The sequence below is a fragment of the Stegostoma tigrinum genome, chromosome 28, assembly GCF_030684315.1.
Source record: "Stegostoma tigrinum isolate sSteTig4 chromosome 28, sSteTig4.hap1, whole genome shotgun sequence".
NCBI classification, from domain to species: domain Eukaryota; kingdom Metazoa; phylum Chordata; class Chondrichthyes; order Orectolobiformes; family Stegostomatidae; genus Stegostoma; species Stegostoma tigrinum.
Window position 1 is genome coordinate 39,139,615 of NC_081381.1, and position 19,248 is coordinate 39,158,862.

At 42.8% G+C, this 19,248-nt stretch overlaps 1 protein-coding gene across 4 annotated transcripts in view; it reads left to right on the forward strand.

The window, feature by feature from the left end:
* Window positions 1-19,248, forward strand: part of mtor (mechanistic target of rapamycin kinase) — a 366,257-nt gene that overhangs the window by 89,375 nt on the left and 257,634 nt on the right. For all 4 annotated transcript variants that reach the window (XM_048561203.2, XM_048561201.2, XM_048561202.2 and 1 more), the window contains 2 exons: window positions 131-265; window positions 11,349-11,478. In XM_048561203.2, coding sequence (XP_048417160.1) covers window positions 131-265; window positions 11,349-11,478 — 265 coding nt within the window. The remainder of the gene's footprint in view (window positions 1-130; window positions 266-11,348; window positions 11,479-19,248) is intronic.

Genomic DNA, 19,248 nt, shown 5'->3' on the forward strand with positions numbered 1-19,248 from the left:
CTTTTCTGTACCCCTTGTCCCTCTTTTTTTAATTAGATATACTGCTGAATTAGTATCACATATAATACTATTATTGAAAATACAGTCGAAGAAATAGTTTAACCGCATTGTTTCTGTATGAATTGGACAGGTGGCGCTGTGGACCTTGGGACAACAGGTTGCCTGCACAGGATACGTGGTAGAACCTTACAGGAAATATCCATCTCTTCTTGAAGTTCTACTAAACTTTCTTAAGACTGAACAAAACCAAGGCATTCGGAGAGAGGTAAGGGCATATGAAAATGTAGGATACCATAATGTAATTGAGTTAGGTACAATAATTTTGATCCTTTTCTTTGAAAGAATGTAGCAATCTTTTGCGTAAAGTAGAGATCCCAGATGATTGATTTTGCAGTTATTACTGTCTACGTGTTTGCATGATCCCGTTCTCAAAGGGAGTGCAAGTCAGAGATAGGGATGCCACATCATGACCTAGATTTTCCATAGTGTAGATTCTTTCATTATTTGTGTGTTTCAGTCCTCTCCCTCCTGAAAACAATACATGCCATGAAGCACATTGAGGAAATTAGACCTGTGTTGTCTACATCCATATAAAATGAAGGGACAATTGTTTTGAAATTCACAGGATTTGATAAGTGGACTTAGATAGTGTGGTTCACTTGGTTGTTGATTCTAGATTTATGGAGCTTGGTCTTAGAATAAAGGTTAGGTCATTTAAAACTCAAAAGAGGACGAATTTCTTAACACTTCACTTGGTAACTTTTGGAATTTTCTGCCTCAGAGAGCTGTGGAACTTCAATTATTTGAATATGTTCAGACAGTATCTGATAGATTTCTGGAGGCTAACTACATGAAAGACTCAATGTTCCTTCTAAGTTAAACAGCTCAAGCACATGGCTGCTCCAAGAGTCTGTTCATAGTGATTGATGTGCTATGCTACTTAAAGAATTAATGTCCGGTTCCAGAAGTTGCTGTTGTACACAGGCCTTGGAGGCCCGCAGAAAGAACAAAGATTTGCAGGAGAGCTGCAAGGAATATGGAGTTAATAAGGGAAACTGATTCTGAGGTGGATGATCAGCCATAATCTAACTGAATAGTGAAGCAGACTTGATGGGTCAAAAGCCCTACTTCTGCCCTAATGTTTCTATCATCTCCAGAATTTGAGTGTGATCAGTAGGTATGTTACCTGGTCCTTGGTCCCAATCTTAAATCAACATCTAGCAGATACATGAAAGCAACACACAGAATACCTAATTGATTTCTTTATTTCCCATCTCACAGCCTCTAAGCAACCCCAGACAATTACTTGCACCACCACTAAACACTTCAGTATGTAGAAAATCTGTAACTATCCATCTGTAGTGAATAATGATGTTGGGAGCGGTTGACTGTATAGTTTAATCTATATAAGGCATAGGTGAATGAATCAACATTAATTTGTAAAAGTTGTGTGAAAATAACAATTTGCTGCAAACAGATCTGCTCCTTAACATATGGTCAGCAAAATCTCAGTCTGAGTACTTCGATTACATAACTTTGATTACTGACACTTTAGCTGCTGAACAAGAACCAATAGAGTAGCTGGTTCCCAGAAAATCCATTGAATGCTGCACCCACATAATTGCACTAAATTTCTGGAACTGCACAAACATCATTCTTTATACACTATTTAGAGGACCTCTTGTAAAGTAGGCAAACACAATATATCAAACAAGTGAAGCATCCCTAACAAATCGATCAGTTTATGAATGTGTAAACTATCAATTTGGGCCATTGCCCGTCCAAGGCAAGCCAAGAAAACTACTTTAGCAGTGTTCCATCTATAAATTATGGATCCACATTTGAAAAATGAATGTCTTGTTGCTGTTTTGGATTTAAACTACAAAGTTAACTGTCAGTTGTATAATAACTCGTTCGTTATGTTAGTTGTGTCTGAGAACTTGCTTCAGTTTTTCGACTTTAAAAGCAGAGGTTCCATCGATAACTCAGCATGAAATCATGACTTGATGTAGTGTTGAGCTATAGGAGCTGAGAGTTTGAAATTTGATTCTTGCTTTGTACGGAGCTGACTGATCTGAGGCAGAGCAGCAGTAGGTTTGTTCAAATCTCTGGAGGTAGCGAGGGTAGAAATCAGCCTCAATTCCTCCAACTCATCATTATCCAAGCACCCGTGTTGAAAATTGCAGATGTGTGCATTCTAAAGGAGGACAAGATTGAGCTTCCTTATGTGGCCTGCCAGAGATTCCAGTTTAGACTTGAAGGAAAGAGTGATCAGTCAAACAGTAGCCATAGAGTCATACGGCATGGACACAGACACCCTTTGGTGCAAGAAATCCATGCTGACCAAATTTCCCAAACTGAACTAGTCCCACTTGCCTGCATTTGGCCCACATTCTTCCAAATCTTAACCTATTAATGTACTTATCCATATGTCTTTTCAATGTTGTAACTGTACCTGCATCCAACACTTCCTTTGGCAGTTCATTCCACACACTGACCACTCTCTGTTTAAACAAAAATTGCTCTTTGTGTCGTTTTTGTAACTTTCTCCTCTCACCTTAAAAACATGCCCCCTAGTTTTGAACTCCCTCCCACCCTAGGGAAAAGACCCTTACCATTCATCTTATATGTGCCCTTCATAATTTTATAAAGCTGTGTGAGGTCACTCCTCAATCTCTTACGCTCCAGAGATAAACGTTGCAGCTTATCCAGCCTATTTTTTTTAACTCAAACCCTCAATTCCCAGCAACATCCTAATAAATCTTTTCTGAACCCTCTCCTATTCAATAATATTCTTCTTATAGAAGGTGCTGGGAGACTGCTGAATCCCATAGGATTATACTCTTGTCAGGGTCAGTGCGATCAGATGGGTGGCGGAGAGTAAGGGAGAGTAGAGTTTTCAAATTTGTAAAACCTGCAACCACTTGAAATTTCATATTTTGCAATGAATAAAGCATAGGATATTGAAGTATCATTTTAATAGAAACACATGCCTAAGACAGAAATTAATTTAGATGTGTTTGAAGCATTTAAGCATAGGTCTGTTGATAAGAAACTGAAAATCAAGCAGAACTATTGAAGGGACAAAGTCACACAGACCGAAACAGACCTTTTGGCCAAGTTTGTCAATGCAGTTAGTCCTTCTAAACTGAACTAGCCCCACTTGCCTGCATTTAGCCCACATCCCACTGTAGAATCCTCACAGTATATGGGAACAGGCCATTGGACCCAGCAAGTCCACTCACCCCACCCAAGAGCATCCCAGCCAGACCTATCCCCCTACTCTATCCCTATAACCCTGCATTTCCCATAGCTGATGCACCTAACCTCCATATCCCTGAACATTGTGGGTAATTTAGCATGGCCAATCCAGCTAACCTGCACAACTTCAGACTGTGGGAAGAAATCAGGGCACCTGGCTGAAACATACGCAGATACAAGGAGAATGTGCAGACTTCATGCTGACAATCACCTGAGGCTGGAATCAAACCCTGCTCCCCGGCACTGCGAGGCAACAGTGCTAACCACTGAGCCATTGCGCCGCCCCACTAAATCTTGCCTATCCGTGTACCTGGCCACATGTCTTTAATTGTTATAATTGTACTTGCCTTTGCTACTTCCTCTGGCAGCTTATTTCCACATAAGCATCGCCTTCTATGTTCAAATGTTGCCCCTCAGGTCACTTTTAAATGCCACTTTCAAGGAACTATGTATCTGTGTCGCTATGTTTCTTTGTTCGATAATACTCCCCTGCCATAAGTCCTGCCCTGGTATGTCTTAAATGCAACACCTTGCATCTATGTAGATTAAACTTCATCTGCCTTCCATGGCCCACTGGCCTAATTGATGAGCATCTTGTTGTGGTCCTGAATAACCTTCGCTATCCGGTATACCATCAATTTTGGTGTCACCTGCAAAATTGCTAACCATGCATTCCATGTTCTCGTTCAAATTGTTCGTATAAATGACAAACAACAGAGGACCCTTGCCGATCCTTGCAGCACATCACAGGTCACAGACCTCCAGTCTGAGCAACAAAGTACTACCACCACTCTCTTTCTCCTACCATTAAGCCAATTTTTTTATCCAGTTGGCTAGCTCTCCCTGGACCCCATGTGAGCTAATGTTGCTAACCAGTCTACCATGTGAAACCTTGTCAAGGACATGACTATAGTCCACATAGATAACATCTACTGTTCTGCCTTCATCTGTCTTCTTGGTCACCTCTTCAAAAACTGAAATGAGTTTGTGAAACATGATTTCCCATACACAAAGGCATGCTACAAATCCCTAATCAATCTTTGCCTTTCCAGAAGCATGCAGATCCTGTCTCAGAATCCCCTCTAACAACTTAAGCACCACTGATGTCAGGCTCACCGGTCTCTGGTTCCCTGGGTTTTTCCTTGCAACCTTTCTTAAATAATGGTACAACATCTGGCACCTCACCTGTGGCTGTCGATGAAACAAATTTCTCTGCTAGTGGCCCTGCAATTTCTCACCTAATGTCTGACAATGTCCTGGGATACGATCAGGCCCCAGGGATTTATGCATTTTAATACCAACAGTACGTCCTCTGTAATGTGGACTCTTTTCAAGATATCTTTATTTATTTCCTGAGTTTCCTAGCTTCCATGTTTTTCTCCACACTCAATATAGATGCTAATTTTTTTGTTTAGGATCCCACCCATCTCTTGTGGTTCCACACATAAATGGCCTTGTTGAACTTTAAGTGTACCTATTCTCCCTGGTTACTGTTTTGCCCTTAATGTACTTAGAGAATCTCTTTGGATTCTTCCTAATGTTATCTTCCAAAGCTGTCTCATCCTCTTTTTACCATCCTGATTTTCCTCTTAAATGTACTCCTTCACTCCTCAAGGGATTCACTTGATTCCAGCTGTCTATACCTGAAATATGCCTCCTCCTTTTTCATGACCAGACCCTCAGTATCTCTAATTATTCAGAGTTCCCTATTCCTGCCAGCCTTTCCTTTCACATTAGTAGGAATATGCTGTCTCTGAATTCTCATTACCTCACTTTTGAAAGCCTTCCACTTGCCAGACGCCCCTTTACTTGCGAACAGCCTCTCCCCAATCAACTTTTGAAAGTTCCAGTCTAGTGTCATCAAAATTGATTTTGCCCCAGTTTAGAACTTTAACTTGTGGACCTGACCTATCCTTTTCCATAACTATTTTAAAACTACTAGAATTATAGTTACAGGTCTCAAAGGGCTGCCCCATTAACACATCGTCACTTGCCCTGTGTTATTTCCCAAGAGAAGGTCAAGTTTTGCCACTTCTTTAGTAGGGCTGCCCCATATTGATTGAGAAAGCTTTCCTGAATACATTTTAATGAATTCCTCCACATCAAAGCCCTTCACACTATAACAGCCCCAGTCTATGTTTGGAAAGCTAAAATCCCCTATTATTACAGCCGTATTATTCTGACAGCTAATTACGATCTCCCTATAAATCAATTTCCTGCTGACTATGGGGGTGAACCTATAAGTTTTTTTATTTATTTGTGGGAGTTGCTGGCTGGCCAGCATTTCTTGCCCATCCCTAGTTGCCCTTGAGAAGATGGTGGTGAGCTTCCGTCTTGAACCGCTGCAGTCCACCAGCTGTAGGTTGACCCGCAATGCCATTAGGGAGGGAATTCCAGGATTTTGACTGAGCGACAGTGAAGGAACAACAATATATCTCCAAGTCAGGCTGGTGAGTGGTTTGGGGGTGGTGGTGTTCCCATATGACTGATGCCCTTGTCCTTCTAGTTGCAAGTAATCATGGGTTTGGAAGGAGCTGTCTGAGGATCTTTGGTGAATTTCTGCAGTGCACCTTGTAGATCATGCACACTGCTGCTACTGAGCATTGGTGGTAGAGGGAGTGGATGCTTGTGCATATAGTGCCAAAGCAGGCTGCTTTGTCCTGGATGAATGTTGTTGAAGCTTCTTGAATGTTGTTGAGGCTGCATTCATCCAGGCAAGTGGGGAGTATTCCATCACACTCTTGATTTGTGCCTTATAAATGGTGGGGAGGCTTTGAGAATCAGCAGGTGAGTTACCCGCCGCAATATTCCTAGTTTCTGGCCTGCTCTTTTAGCCACTGTGGTGAGTCCACTTGAGTTTCTGGTCAGTGATAACCCACATAATGTTGATAGTGTGGGATTCAGTGATGGTACCAGCATTGAATATCAAAGGATGGTGGTTAGATTTTCTCTTAGTGGTGATGGTCATAGTCTGGCATTTGTGTGAATGTCACTTACCACTTGTCAGCCCACGCCTGGATATTGTCCAGATCTTGTCACGTTTGAACATGGACTGCTTCAGTATCTGGGGAATCACGAATGGTGCTGAATATTGTGCAGTCATCAGCGAAACATCCCCACTTCTGACCTTATGATGAAGGGAAGGTCATTGATTAAGCCGCTGATGATGGTTGGGCTGAGGACACTACCCTGAAGAGCTCCTGCAGAGATGTCCTGGAGCTGAGATGATTGACCTCCAACAACCATAACTATCTTCTTATGTGTCAAACTCCAACCACCAGAGTGTTTGCCCCCAGTATTCATTGATTCCAGTTTTGCAAGGGCTCCTTGATGCCACACGCAGTCAAATGCAGCATTGATGCCAAGTGCTGTCACTCTCACCTCGCCTCTGGAATTCAGCTCTTTTGTCCATGTTTGAATCAAGGCAGTAATGAGATCAGGAGCTGAATGGCCCTGGTGGAATCCAAACTGGGCATCACTGAGCAGGGTATTGCTGAGCAGGTGCTGTTTGATAGCCCTGTTGATGACACCTTCTATCACTTTACTGATGATCGAGAGTAGACCGATGGAGCAGTAATTGGCTGGTTTGGATGTCTCCTACTTTTTGTGTGTATATTTGGGCAGTTTTCCACATGGCCGGATAGATGCCAGTGTTGTAGCTGTACTGGAACAGCTTGAATAGGAGATCGGCAAGTTCTAGAGTACAAGTCTTCAGTACTATTGCTGGAATGTTGCCAGGTCCTGTAGCCATTGCAGTTTGTGTCTCCAACCGTTTCTTGATATCACGTGGAGTGAATTGAATTGGCTGAAAGCTGGTATCTGTAAAGCTGGGGACCACTGGAGGAGACCCAGATGGATCATCCACTGAGAACTTCTGGCTGAAGATTGCTGCAAATGCTTCAGCCTTACCTTTTGCACTGATGTGCTGGGCTCTTCCATCATTGAGGATGGGGAGATTTGTGGAGCCTCTTCCTCCAGTGAGTTGTTTAATTGTCCATCATTCACAACTGGATATGCCAGGACTGCAGAGCTTAGATCTGATTATTGTCATGGGATCGCTTAGCTCTGTCTATCGCTTGCTGTTTTCGTTATTTGGCATGCAAGTAGCCCTGTTTGGTGGCTTCACCAGGTTAATACCTCATCTTCAGGTATGCCTGGTGCTGCTCCTGGCCTGCCCTCCTGCACTCTTCATTGAACCAGGGTTAATCCTCTTGCTTGATGGTCGTGGTTGAGTGGGGACTATGGCCAGCCATGAGGTTGCAGATTGCGTTGGAGTACAATTCTTTTGCTATTGATGGCCCACAGCGCCTCATGGATGTCCAGTTTTAAGTTGCTAGGTCTGTGCAAACTCTGTCCCATTGAGCATGGTGATAGTGCCACACCAAACAGTGGAAGTTATTCTCAATGTGAAGGTGGAACTTAGTCTCCGTAACAACTGTGCGATGGTCACTCTTACTGATATTGTCATGGACAGATGCAACTGCAATTGGAAGTTTGGCAAGGATGAGGTCAAGTATATTTTTCCCTCTTGATCATCCCCTGCCGCTATCTTGCAGATATCTCATCAAATTGATCACCCCCTTATTTGGCTTCACTGGATGATCCCCCAGGAATATTCTCTCTGTGTACTGCGTGATATTTTCCCTAATCAAAAGTGCCAATCCCTGTCCTCTCTTGCCCCCCCCCCATCCTTACTTCCTATAGAATTTATATTCTGCAATATTGATCTGTCAGTTCTGTCCCTCCCTCAGTCATGTTTCTGTAATAGTCCCATGTTCCTAGCCATGCCCTGAGTTCATCTGCCTCACTTCTCATACCTCTGGCATTGAAATAAATGCCATTTAATTCATCAGCCTTCCCTTATTCACTGCCGTGCCTCACCTGCCTTGCCTATTTAACTTGCTTTCTCTAATTTATGTACCAGTCTCAACATTCTCTCTTGTCACACCACTGCTTAGGGTCCAAGCCAGACTGTTTTAAACCTTTCCAAGTATCTTCAGCAAATCTTCCCACCGGAATATTGGTTCCCACTCCACTTCAGGTGCAATCCATCCCTCTTGTACGAGTCACTTCTGCCCAGAGGAGATCCCAATAATCTGAAAATCTCAAACTCTGTCACCTACATAGGTTCCTCAGTCAAGCATTCATCTGCCCTATCCGTGTATTCCTACTCTCAATACACGTGACACCTGGAGGTCTTGCTTCATAACTTCCTGCTCACATTCACTCTGCAGGACCACATCCCTTTTCCCACTTATGTCATTGCTACCAATGTGCATGACAACCTGCAGCTGTCCATGCTCCCCTTTGAGAATTTGCTGCAAAGTTCTGAAATATCCTTGACTCGAACCAGGGAGGCAATACACAATCCTGGAGTCTCGCTTGCAGCCACAGAAATGCCTGTCTGTGCTCCTGACTAGAGAGTCCCCTATCACAACTGTACACCTGGACTTGGCTTTATAGCAGAAGCAGTCATAATGTCGAAAACCTGGCTGCTGCTGTTAATTTCCCCTGAGAACCTTCCTCACCCCCAACAATATCCAAAATGGCATACTTGTTTGAGACAGAGTTACCAGGAGATTCCTGTACTACCTGCCTACCTTGCCTGGCAGTCACCCATCTACCTATGTGACCATCTGTCTGAAGCTATCCGTCACATTCTCTGCCTCCTGAATGCTCCTCTGTGCTTTCAACTCCAACTAACCCATGCAGCCTGAGAGGAACTGCAGCCACACACACTTGCTACAAACCTACTCACCAGGGACTGTCGATTGCTCCCTGATTTTCCACAGCTGACAGGAGGAGCATACCACTCCACTGACTGCCATCTTTGCTCCTTTACCTTAGCGGGGAGAAAGGGTCTTGCCTTAACCTTGTATTGTTGCTGCTCGGCCTCCTCAACAAAGCCTGGTATCTAGGCTTGCTCTGAGATCTAACCAGCAGCACCTTGACCACAAAGCAACCCCATGCAAAAATGGCCAGAACAAAACAGAGCACTGCCTTCCTCCCCCACTAGACTAAATTCCCACACTAAACTGCTAGCATTTGAACACTCTTCCCAGTTGCACTCTGACCTGGCTGATATCTCTGATGAATCATGGGAGTCCTTGCTATTTTCTCCATCTAAGAGAAGGAGTACTGACGTAATTAATCTAGCAACAGAGAGAGAACTCAAACTTTTACAGAAATGCATCAAAGCATTCCAGTTTAACGAAAGCCGTCATTTTATAACTGCTGCCCTTGTTACATGATTTTTGGATATCTTGAATTGCCATTCAAGTCAGTTGGAAGGAATTAAAAATGGGATTCATAATGTTTGCTCCTGTTCAGAACTGCTATTCACAATTATGCATGTCATTGGTCATGATTTGTAGGTTGCTTGTCATTAAAAACGATCATTTTCCAAACATGTGCTTTGAGTTTGATATTTTTTCCCCTATCTGTGCCTACATGTTCATGATATATTGTACTTAAACGTATATACAGAGATCATTAATTGTTTTTAACACATTATCCAGGGCAAAACTACAAGTGAATTCGGTGTGAACTTAAGCAGTGATGTTTACTTTTCTGAACAGGTTGAATGTTCTGTACCTTGCAGTAACTGCAATTTAATTACTCTGTAACTTCCAGACACAGGAATGCATAGCACTGTACAGAATTATTCTGGTCAATTTAGCCAGTCCCACATCACAGTAAGAATTTAAGTTTATCACTGTTGTCACTTCATTTGTCAAAGATTTATCCAACTTCATCATTGCCATGTTTACATTAAATTGTGTTTTGTTTTGAGCTTGGTATTGTATTTTAAATTAATTTTGAATTAATTAAGGACAGTGAAGATGGGAAAAGTAATTTTCTTGTGAACTACCTATGTGCACATTCATAAATATGTACATCAGCATAAATGTTCGGGTCCTCATTACAACAGTTTCACAAAATGTTGCATTCTAGTTAAGAGGAAAAGAATGCTGTCTTCCCCTTTCCTTTCCTCACCTCATCCAACAGCTCTAAGTTCAGGAGTTTAAATTTACACAGCTACATAACAGCTTTTAGTAGCTGATGTATTTCTAATCAACCTGTTCAGGCATTTTATGACGCATCTCTGAAAGCAGGTGAGGTTTGAACTCTGTTTCTAAATGGGGAGGAAATTCAGAAGTCTGAAGTGCAAACAGACTTGGAAGTTCTAGTCCAGGATTCACTCAAGGTAAACTTGCAGGCTGAGTCAGTAGGCAGGAAGGCAAGTACAATGCTGGCATTTATGTTGAGAAAACTTGAATACTGAAGCAGGGATGTATTACTCAGGCTTTATCAGGCTCTGGTCAGGTCACATTTGGAGTTTTGTGTTCAGTTTTGGGCCCCATATCTCAGGAAGGATGTACTGGCCCTGGAGCGGGTTCAGAGGAGCTTCACGAGAATTGTCCCAGGAATGGAAAACTTAACATATGAGGAACTTTTGAGGACTCTGGGTCTATACTCATTGGAGTTTAGAAGAATGAGGGAAGGATCTATTTGAAACTTACAGAATAATGAATGGCCTGGACAGAGTGGATGTTGGGAAGATGCTTCCATTGGTAGGCGAGTCTAGAGCCTGAGAGCACAGCCTAGGTGTAAAGGGAAGACCTTTTAGAACGGAGATAAGGAGAAACTTCTTCAGCCAGAGAGTGGTGAAGGCTGTGGAGGCCAAGTCATTGAGTACATTTAAGACTGAGGTAGATAGCTTCTTGATTATCAAGGGGATCATGGGTTATAGGGAGAAAGCAGGAGAACGGGTTCGAGGAACTTATCAGCCATGATTGAATAGCGGAGCAGACTTGATGTGCCGAATGGCCTAATTTCTGCTTCTATGTATTATGGCCTTATAATAAGGAGAATGGGCAAAGTCATATGGAATTGGGTTAAGATCTCCCTCTAAATAAGCTTTAGAGGCTAAATACCTGATTTCTGTTTACATATTTCTATTTCAAAAACTGCCAAGTGAATATGAGAGTTTTCTTGGTTATTTTTAAGTAAATATGAGAGTTGTCTTTTCTCGAAGTTAGTTTTCTTGTTATTTAACAGTGAAGGTGTCACATTTTTCTCCATAGGCTATCCGTGTCTTGGGGCTGTTGGGTGCCTTAGATCCATACAAGCACAAAGTTAATATTGGGATGATTGACCAGTCACGAGATGCCTCTGCTGTCAGTCTGTCGGAATCTAAATCAAACCAGGATTCAGGTATGATTGTATTTTTCATTAATTATCTGTTGTTTTACAGTGACCTAAGAGCATGGTTGATACTGATACTAATAATAAATAGTCACTGCACTTCACATTTTTATTTATTTTTGACTGTTTGCTTTCAACCTTAATTAAAATTTTGGTTTCGGATCAAGCCACAATGATGCTGTCTGTTCATTTTCAAGCATTCTTCGATATTTCCATAATGTCATGTGGGATTAAATGTGATGCATTAAATTTAACACAATTTCTTTTCTTTTATGTGAAGCTAAACATTGGCTCCGAACAATTCAGGGATAGGGAGTTATCTGTAGGATTTGAGACCAATTTGCTCATGCAGTAATGTTTCAAGGTTTGCATGTTGCCCAGAAAAATATTGTTGTTCTTCGTAATCTGTTGTTTATGTAAACCATCCTAAGCTTAAAGGTAAGAAAAGTACTTTGTAGACATAGATAACGCAGTGTGAAGCTGGATGAACATGGCGGGCCAAGCAGCATCAGAGGAGCAGGAAAGCTTGACGTTTCGGGTCAGGACCCTTCCTTTTTTTTCTGAAGAAGCGTCCCGACCCGAAGTGTCAAGCTTTCGTGCTCCTCTGGTGTTGCTTGGCCCGCCGTGTACATCCAGCTTCACACTGTGTTATCTCAGATTCTCCAGCAATGGCACGAGAAAGGCTTGGCAGAAGGAATCCGGGAAAACACAAAGGCATTTTACACTTACGTGAGGAATAAGAGAATGGTCAAAGAAAGAGTAGGGCCGATCAGGGATAGCATAGGGAACTTGTGTGTGGAGCCTGAGGAGGTAGGGGAAGCCCTAAATGAGTTTTTTGCTTCTGTCTTTACGAAAGAAACGACCTGTGTAGTGAATGAAACCTTTGAAGAGCAGGTGTGCATGCTGGAATGGATAGAGATAGAGGAAGCTGATGTACTGAAAATTTTGTCAAACATTAAGATTGACAAGTCGCCAGGCCCGGATCAGATTTGTCCTCGGCTGCTTTGGGAAGCGAGAAATGCAATTGCTTCGCCACTTGCGAAGATCTTTGCATCCTCGCTCTCCACTGGAGTCGTACCTGAGGACTGGAGAGAGGCAAATGTAATTCCTCTCTTCAAGAAAGGAAATAGGGAAATCCCCGGCAATTATAGACCGGTAAGTCTCACGTCTGTTGTCTGCAAGGTGTTAGAAAGGATTCTGAGGGATAAGATTTATGACCATCTGGAAGAGCATGGCTTGATCAAATACAGTCAACACGGCTTTGTGAGGGGTAGGTCATGCCTTACAAACCTTATCGAGTTTTTTGAGGATGTGACTAGGAAGGTTGATGAGGGTCGAGCTGTGGATGTGGTGTATATGGACTTCAGTAAGGCATTTGATAAGGTTCCCCATGGAAGGCTCATTCAGAAGGTCAGGAGGAATGGGATACAGGGGAACTTAGCTGCTTGGATACAGAATTGGCTGGCCAACAGAAGACAGCGAGTGGTAGTAGAAGGAAAATATTCTGCCTGGAAGTCAGTGGTGAGTGGGGTTCCACAGGGCTCTGTCCTTGGGCCTCTACTGTTTGTAATTTTTATTAATGACTTGGACGAGGGAATTGAAGGATGGGTCAGCAAGTTTGCAGACGACACAAAGGTCGGAGGTGTCGTTGACAGTGTAGAGGGCTGTTGTAGGCTGCAGCGGGACATTGACAGGATGCAGAGATGGGCTGAGAGGTGGCAGATGGAGTTCAACCTGGATAAATGCGAGGTGATGCATTTTGGAAGGTCGAATTTGAAAGCTGAGTACAGGATTAAGGATAGGATTCTTGGCAGCGTGGAGGAACAGAGGGATCTTGGTGTGCAGATACATAGATCCCTTAAAATGGCCACCCAAGTGGACAGGGTTGTTAAGAAAGCATATGGTGTTTTGGCTTTCATTAACAGGGGGATTGAGTTTAAGAGTCGTGAGATCTTGTTGCAGCTCTATAAAACTTTGGTTAGACCGCACTTGGAATACTGCGTCCAGTTCTGGGCGCCCTATTATAGGAAAGATGTGGATGCTTTGGAGAGGGTTCAGAGGAGGTTTACCAGGATGCTGCCTGGACTGGAGGGCTTATCTTATGAAGAGAGGTTGACTGAGCTCGGTCTCTTTTCATTGGAGAAAAGGAGGAGGAGAGGGGACCTAATTGAGGTATACAAGATAATGAGAGGCATAGATAGAGTCGATAGCCAGAGACTATTTCCCAGGGCAGAAATGGCTAGCACGAGGGGTCATAGTTTTAAGCTGGTTGGTGGAAAGTATAGAGGGGATGTCAGAGGCAGGTTCTTTACGCAGAGAGTTGTGAGAGCATGGAATGCGTTGCCAGCAGCAGTTGTGGAAGCAAGGTCATTGGGGTCATTTAAGAGACTGCTGGACATGCATATGGTCACAGAAATTTGAGGGTGCATCCATGAGGATCAATGGTCGGCACAACATTGTGGGCTGAAGGGCCTGTTCTGTGCTGTACTGTTCTATGTTCTATGTTCTATGTTCTATGTTCTAATGGCAGTTCTTACTATCTCTACTTTGTAGACTTATTCATTTTGAACTTCAATTTTGGGTATATTATGAATTTAAATGTATTATTATTAATTGTTTTTCTACAATGAAATTAAAAGCATTGCAGGCTTCATCTGTGGTACTTCTCTTGTTTTTTTTTAATTGGCTAAAGATTATGCCAGTAAAAGTTGCACTAAATATGTCCTGCACAAAGAAAGTGAAAACCAAAACACCACTTAAATCTGCCGAGAGTCTTTCAAGAATGTTTTAATGCTTAAATTCTGAGCTGTTGTCTGTAACCTCATCACAATATTCTTTTAGGAATGTTCTAACCTTTTTTACCTTGTTTAATCTCCATTGTTCTGGTTATATTTACTGCTGAGGGTCTTTATGAAACTGATGCCATCTTAAACAATAAAGTTGAAAATGCTTAACTCTTTCAAATAGAAGTTGAGACTTCATTTAAGTGTCCTATACATTCAGGACAAAGTCAGCTATCTCTGGTTTAGGCATTATAGATGTTACACAAATTCTTATTTTTACATTATAATTCTTTTTTGTGTTCCAGAAATGAAGAGTGACCCTATCTCTTTCTTGTTCATTTTGATATATATTCTCATTTCTCCCTTTCCCTTTTATCTTGAGCCCTAAATTGTCTTTTTTAAGTTTGTTTATTTCTATTAAAATTTTCTATGTGTAGAGTCGTGGCAATAATTTTTAACAAAATATGCTGTCATGCCAGCAGTTTAGCTCTCCAGTTCCTTACCTAAGTGACCAATCTTCACAAATAAGTCTAGAGCCAAATGCTGCAGGCTATTTGACCATGAGATCACAGGTCATTAGGCCACTAATGTCCCCAGTCATAATATGCAGTAGAAGCCATTAAACAGTATGTGGTGCAAAAGCCATGGCAAGCTGCTCCTCATCAATGCTCCATATTGTGCAGCTTGCACTGTATGCTCAAAGTATAATGTGTCACAATCAAACAAGAATTTCATTTAAAAAGCATCTGAACAAATGAAGTTAAGGGGTTTAATTTTTCCCTTTTTTTCCCACTTATCAGTTTAGCTTGACTCCTTTAAATGTAGGAATTGTGAGTGACCAATTATGTTTTTGTTACTCTGCATGAGATCCTCATAGCATGGTGTTTACCACTTAAATGAAGTTAGCTTTAAGCCTTAGATATTACCAGAACTGTGTTTTTTAGTCTTACTTCAAACTCTTAATTACACTTATTGAACAATTCAGTAGTTCATTGTTAAGGTCAGTTCTGCGGCTTGGATCCAAATAAATTTGCAACGTAACAGTGTGAAGTACTGAATTGAAGTGTATTTACCTTCCTTCTGCTAAACAAAATAGACACATTGCTTGCGAGGATTGACTTGACTGATCAGCTTCGGAGATCAGTGAGAAATTAAGTCAAACTCAAAATGTATGTAGGATACCGTGAAATGATCCAACTTGATTGATCATTATTTCTTCAGTATCATGAATGAAAATCAGTGCAATGTTCTGTTAACTTCCATGAATGATTTTTGCTTAACTGTGAAGAGGATTGCCTTGTTGCAAGCAATTCTTGTATGTAAATGTTAGTCAAAACTGAGCAAAAACTAATTCCCGTTAGAATTTTTAACCAGAGAAAGAATTCACCAGAAGAAAATAAACATTGTTGCTAAACTGAACAGATGTCCTGTATAATTTGTAGAGACAAAAAAAAACTGCAAATGCTGAAATCCAAAGTAGACAAACAGGAGGCTTTAGGAACACAACAGGCCAGGCAGCATCTGGAGGAAAGGGGCAGTCAACGTTTCGGTTATTACTTTTCTTCAAGACGAAGAAGCGTAATAATCCTGAAGAAGGGTAATAGCTGAAACATTGCCTGCTCCTTTCCTCCTGATGCTACCTGGCTCGCTGTGTTTCCCCAGTTTGTAGGTTTTAATTGATCAATATATATTTGTAAATCCCTGAATTCCTTTCAAGTCACTATTCTGTGAGAACAAAAGGTTTTATCATAGAAAGAAGAGGTGACATTTTAGGTTGCACAATTCATTTTAGGTGTGAGACCTTGTGTAGAATCTGTTTATTCCTTTGGAGCCAGACTGGTTTCATTTCTAAAGTAGGAATTTATAAAATGAGGCATTGACTGACTGTCTATAAATTGTGAGCTTTCTGAACAAAATGGAATATATCTGCAAATACAAATTCACCCTATAGATTCGTGCGTGCGTGCGTGCTTGCGTGCGTGTGTGTGTGTGTGTGTGTGTGTGTGCATGTGCGCACGTGTGTCAACAAGCAGAGGCTGATAGCCAAGTTCGGTACCCACGAGGATGGCCTCAACTGTGATCTCAGGTTCATGTCGCACTACAGATGACCCCACCACACTACACACTATCACACTCCTGCACAGACTGTCACACAGATCCCCTCACATGCAGTCTCTGTCTCTCTCACGCACTCTCACACACACCCACACGCGTGCTGTCGCTGTCACTCTCACACTCTCTCTCTCCCTCCCCCTCCCACATGCCCATGCACACACACATACACCCTCTCTCCTCCACGCACGCACTCTTCCTTTCTCTCTCTCAACACACACACATGCACTCACTCTCTCCTTCATACACACACTCTCTCTCTCCCCCGTGTCTCTCTCTCTCTCTCTCTCTCTCACACACACACACACATGCACGCACACACATAAGAATCTATGGGGTAAATTTGTATTTGCCGATATATTCTATTTTGTTCAAAAACACACAATTCATAAACAGTCAGTCAATGTGGCGTTTTATAAACTCCTACTTGAGAAATAAAGCCAAAAACTAAACCAAAACATACACAGATTCTAAACAAGGCCTCATATCTAAGACGCACTGTCTGACCTAAAATATCACCTCTTCTTTTCACTATTAAAACCTTTAGTTCTCACAGGACGGTGACTTGAAAGGAATTTGGGGTTTTAATACACATATTGATCAATTAAAACCTTCTAACTGCTAAAAAATTTAATACCATCGTAGGTTTGATTAATAAATCCACATCAGTGGTGTGACCTTTTGATCTTTTACTTTTAAATCCTGTGTCTGATATTACTTCTCTCACTTACACCTGAAGAAAGAGTTAGCCACTGAAAGCTTGTGTTTTCAAATAAACCTGTTGGACTACAACCTCGCGTCGTCACATTTTTAACGTTTGTGTTTTCATCCACACACTTCAGGAAATCAAGCATGGTATTGTACCCTATATTGTTTATAATGAATGTCACAATTTTGGTGGGCTATTAACATTGAAACACTTCCATCTGATATTGTACTTTGGGATAGTGTGTGCATTCTGTGTGGAAAGGTTTGAAACTTTTGTTATTAGGTTCTTCTTTAGCAAGAATTATTGACTGAATAGCAATGACAACACACACTATTTGCCAGGAAATGTTTCGTAGGTAGTTGCATTTAGTTGATTTCCGAGAGGGAGTTTGGATTTGGTTTACAGTCGCAGTTTCCAGTCCACTGTTCCAATATTGCAGTGTGAGAAATCACACCACACCGGGTTAGTGTCCAACAAATTTATTTGAAAACGCAAGCTTTCCCGGGGCCTCAGCCCTTCTTCAGTGTTAGTGAGGGAGGTAATATCAGACACAGAATTTATAAGTAAAAAATCAAAGGTACACACCACTGATGAGGATGTACAAGACAAACCTAAGATGCTGTTAAATCTTTGTATTAGAGATAATGGGAACTGCAGATGCTGGAGAATCCGAGATAACAAAGTTTGGAGCTGGATGAACACAGCAGGCCAAGCAGCATCTTAGAAGCACAAAAGCTGACGTTACAGGCCTAGATCCTTCATCAGAAAAGGGGGATGGGGAGAGGGTTCTGAAATAAATAGGGAGAGAAGGGGAGGCCAATCAAAGGTTGATAGAGGAGAAGATAGGTGGAGAGGAGACAGACAGGTTAAAGGGGAGGGGATGGAGCCTGTAGAGGTGAGTATAGGTGGGGAGGTAGGGAGGGAATAGGTCAGTCCGGGAAGGACGGACAGGTCAAGGGAGGCGGGATGAGGTTAGGAAGTAGGAAATTGAGGTGTGGCTTGAGGTGGGAGGAGGGGATAGGTGAGAGGAAGAACAGGCTAGGGAGGCAAAGATGAGCTGGGCTGGCTTTGCGATGCAGTGGGGGGGAGGGGAGATTTTGAAGCTTGTGAAATCCACATTGATACCATTGGGCTGTAGGGTTCCTAAGCGGAATATGAGTTGCTGCAACCTTCAGGTGGCATCGTTGTGGCACTGCAGGAGGCCCACGATGGACATGTCGTCTAAGGAATGCAAGGAGGAGTTGGTTCACAATCCGACCCCACCACCAAAGAACACACCCCGTCCCCACAACAACCGCTAAAAGAGAATCCCTCTTGTCCTCACATTCCACGCCGCCAAACTTCGGATACAACGCATCATCCTCTGACACTTACGCCATCTACAATTCAACCCCACCACCAAAGACATTTTTCCGTCCCCACCCTTGTCTGCCTTCCGGAAAGACTACTCTCTTCGGGACTCCCTTGTCCGCTCCACACTCCCATCTAACCCCACCACACCCAGCACATTCCCCTGCAACCGCAGGAAGTGCTACACTTGCCCCCACACCACCTCCCTCACCCCCATCCCAGGCCCCAAGGTGACTTTCCACATCAAGCAGATGGTCACCTGCTCATCTGCCCATGTGGTATACTGCATCCACTGTACCTGGTGTGGGTACCTCTACGTTGGGGAAACCAAGCGGAGGCTTGTGGACAGCTTTGCAGAACACCTACGCTCGGTTTGCAGCAAACAACTGCACCTCCCAGTCGTGAACCATTTCAACTCCCCCTCGCATTCCTTAGATGACATGTCCATCCTGGGCCTCCTGCAGTGCCACAACGATGACACCTGAAGGTTGCAGGAACAGCAACTCATATTCCGCTTAGGAACCCTGCAGCCCAATGGTATCAATGTGGACTTCACAAGTTTGAAAATTTCCCTGCCCCCCCACCCCCCCACTACATCCCAAAACCAGCCCAGCTCATCCCCTCCCCCTACTGCATCCCAAAACAGCCCAGCTTGTCCCCGCCTCCCTAACCTGTTCTTCCCCTCACCTATCCCTTCCTCCCACCTCAAGCCGCACCTCCATTTCCTACCTACTAACCTCATCTCGCCTCCTTGACCTGTCCGTCTTCCCTGGACTGACCTGTCTCCTCCCTACCTCCCCACCTATACTCACCTCTCCACCTATC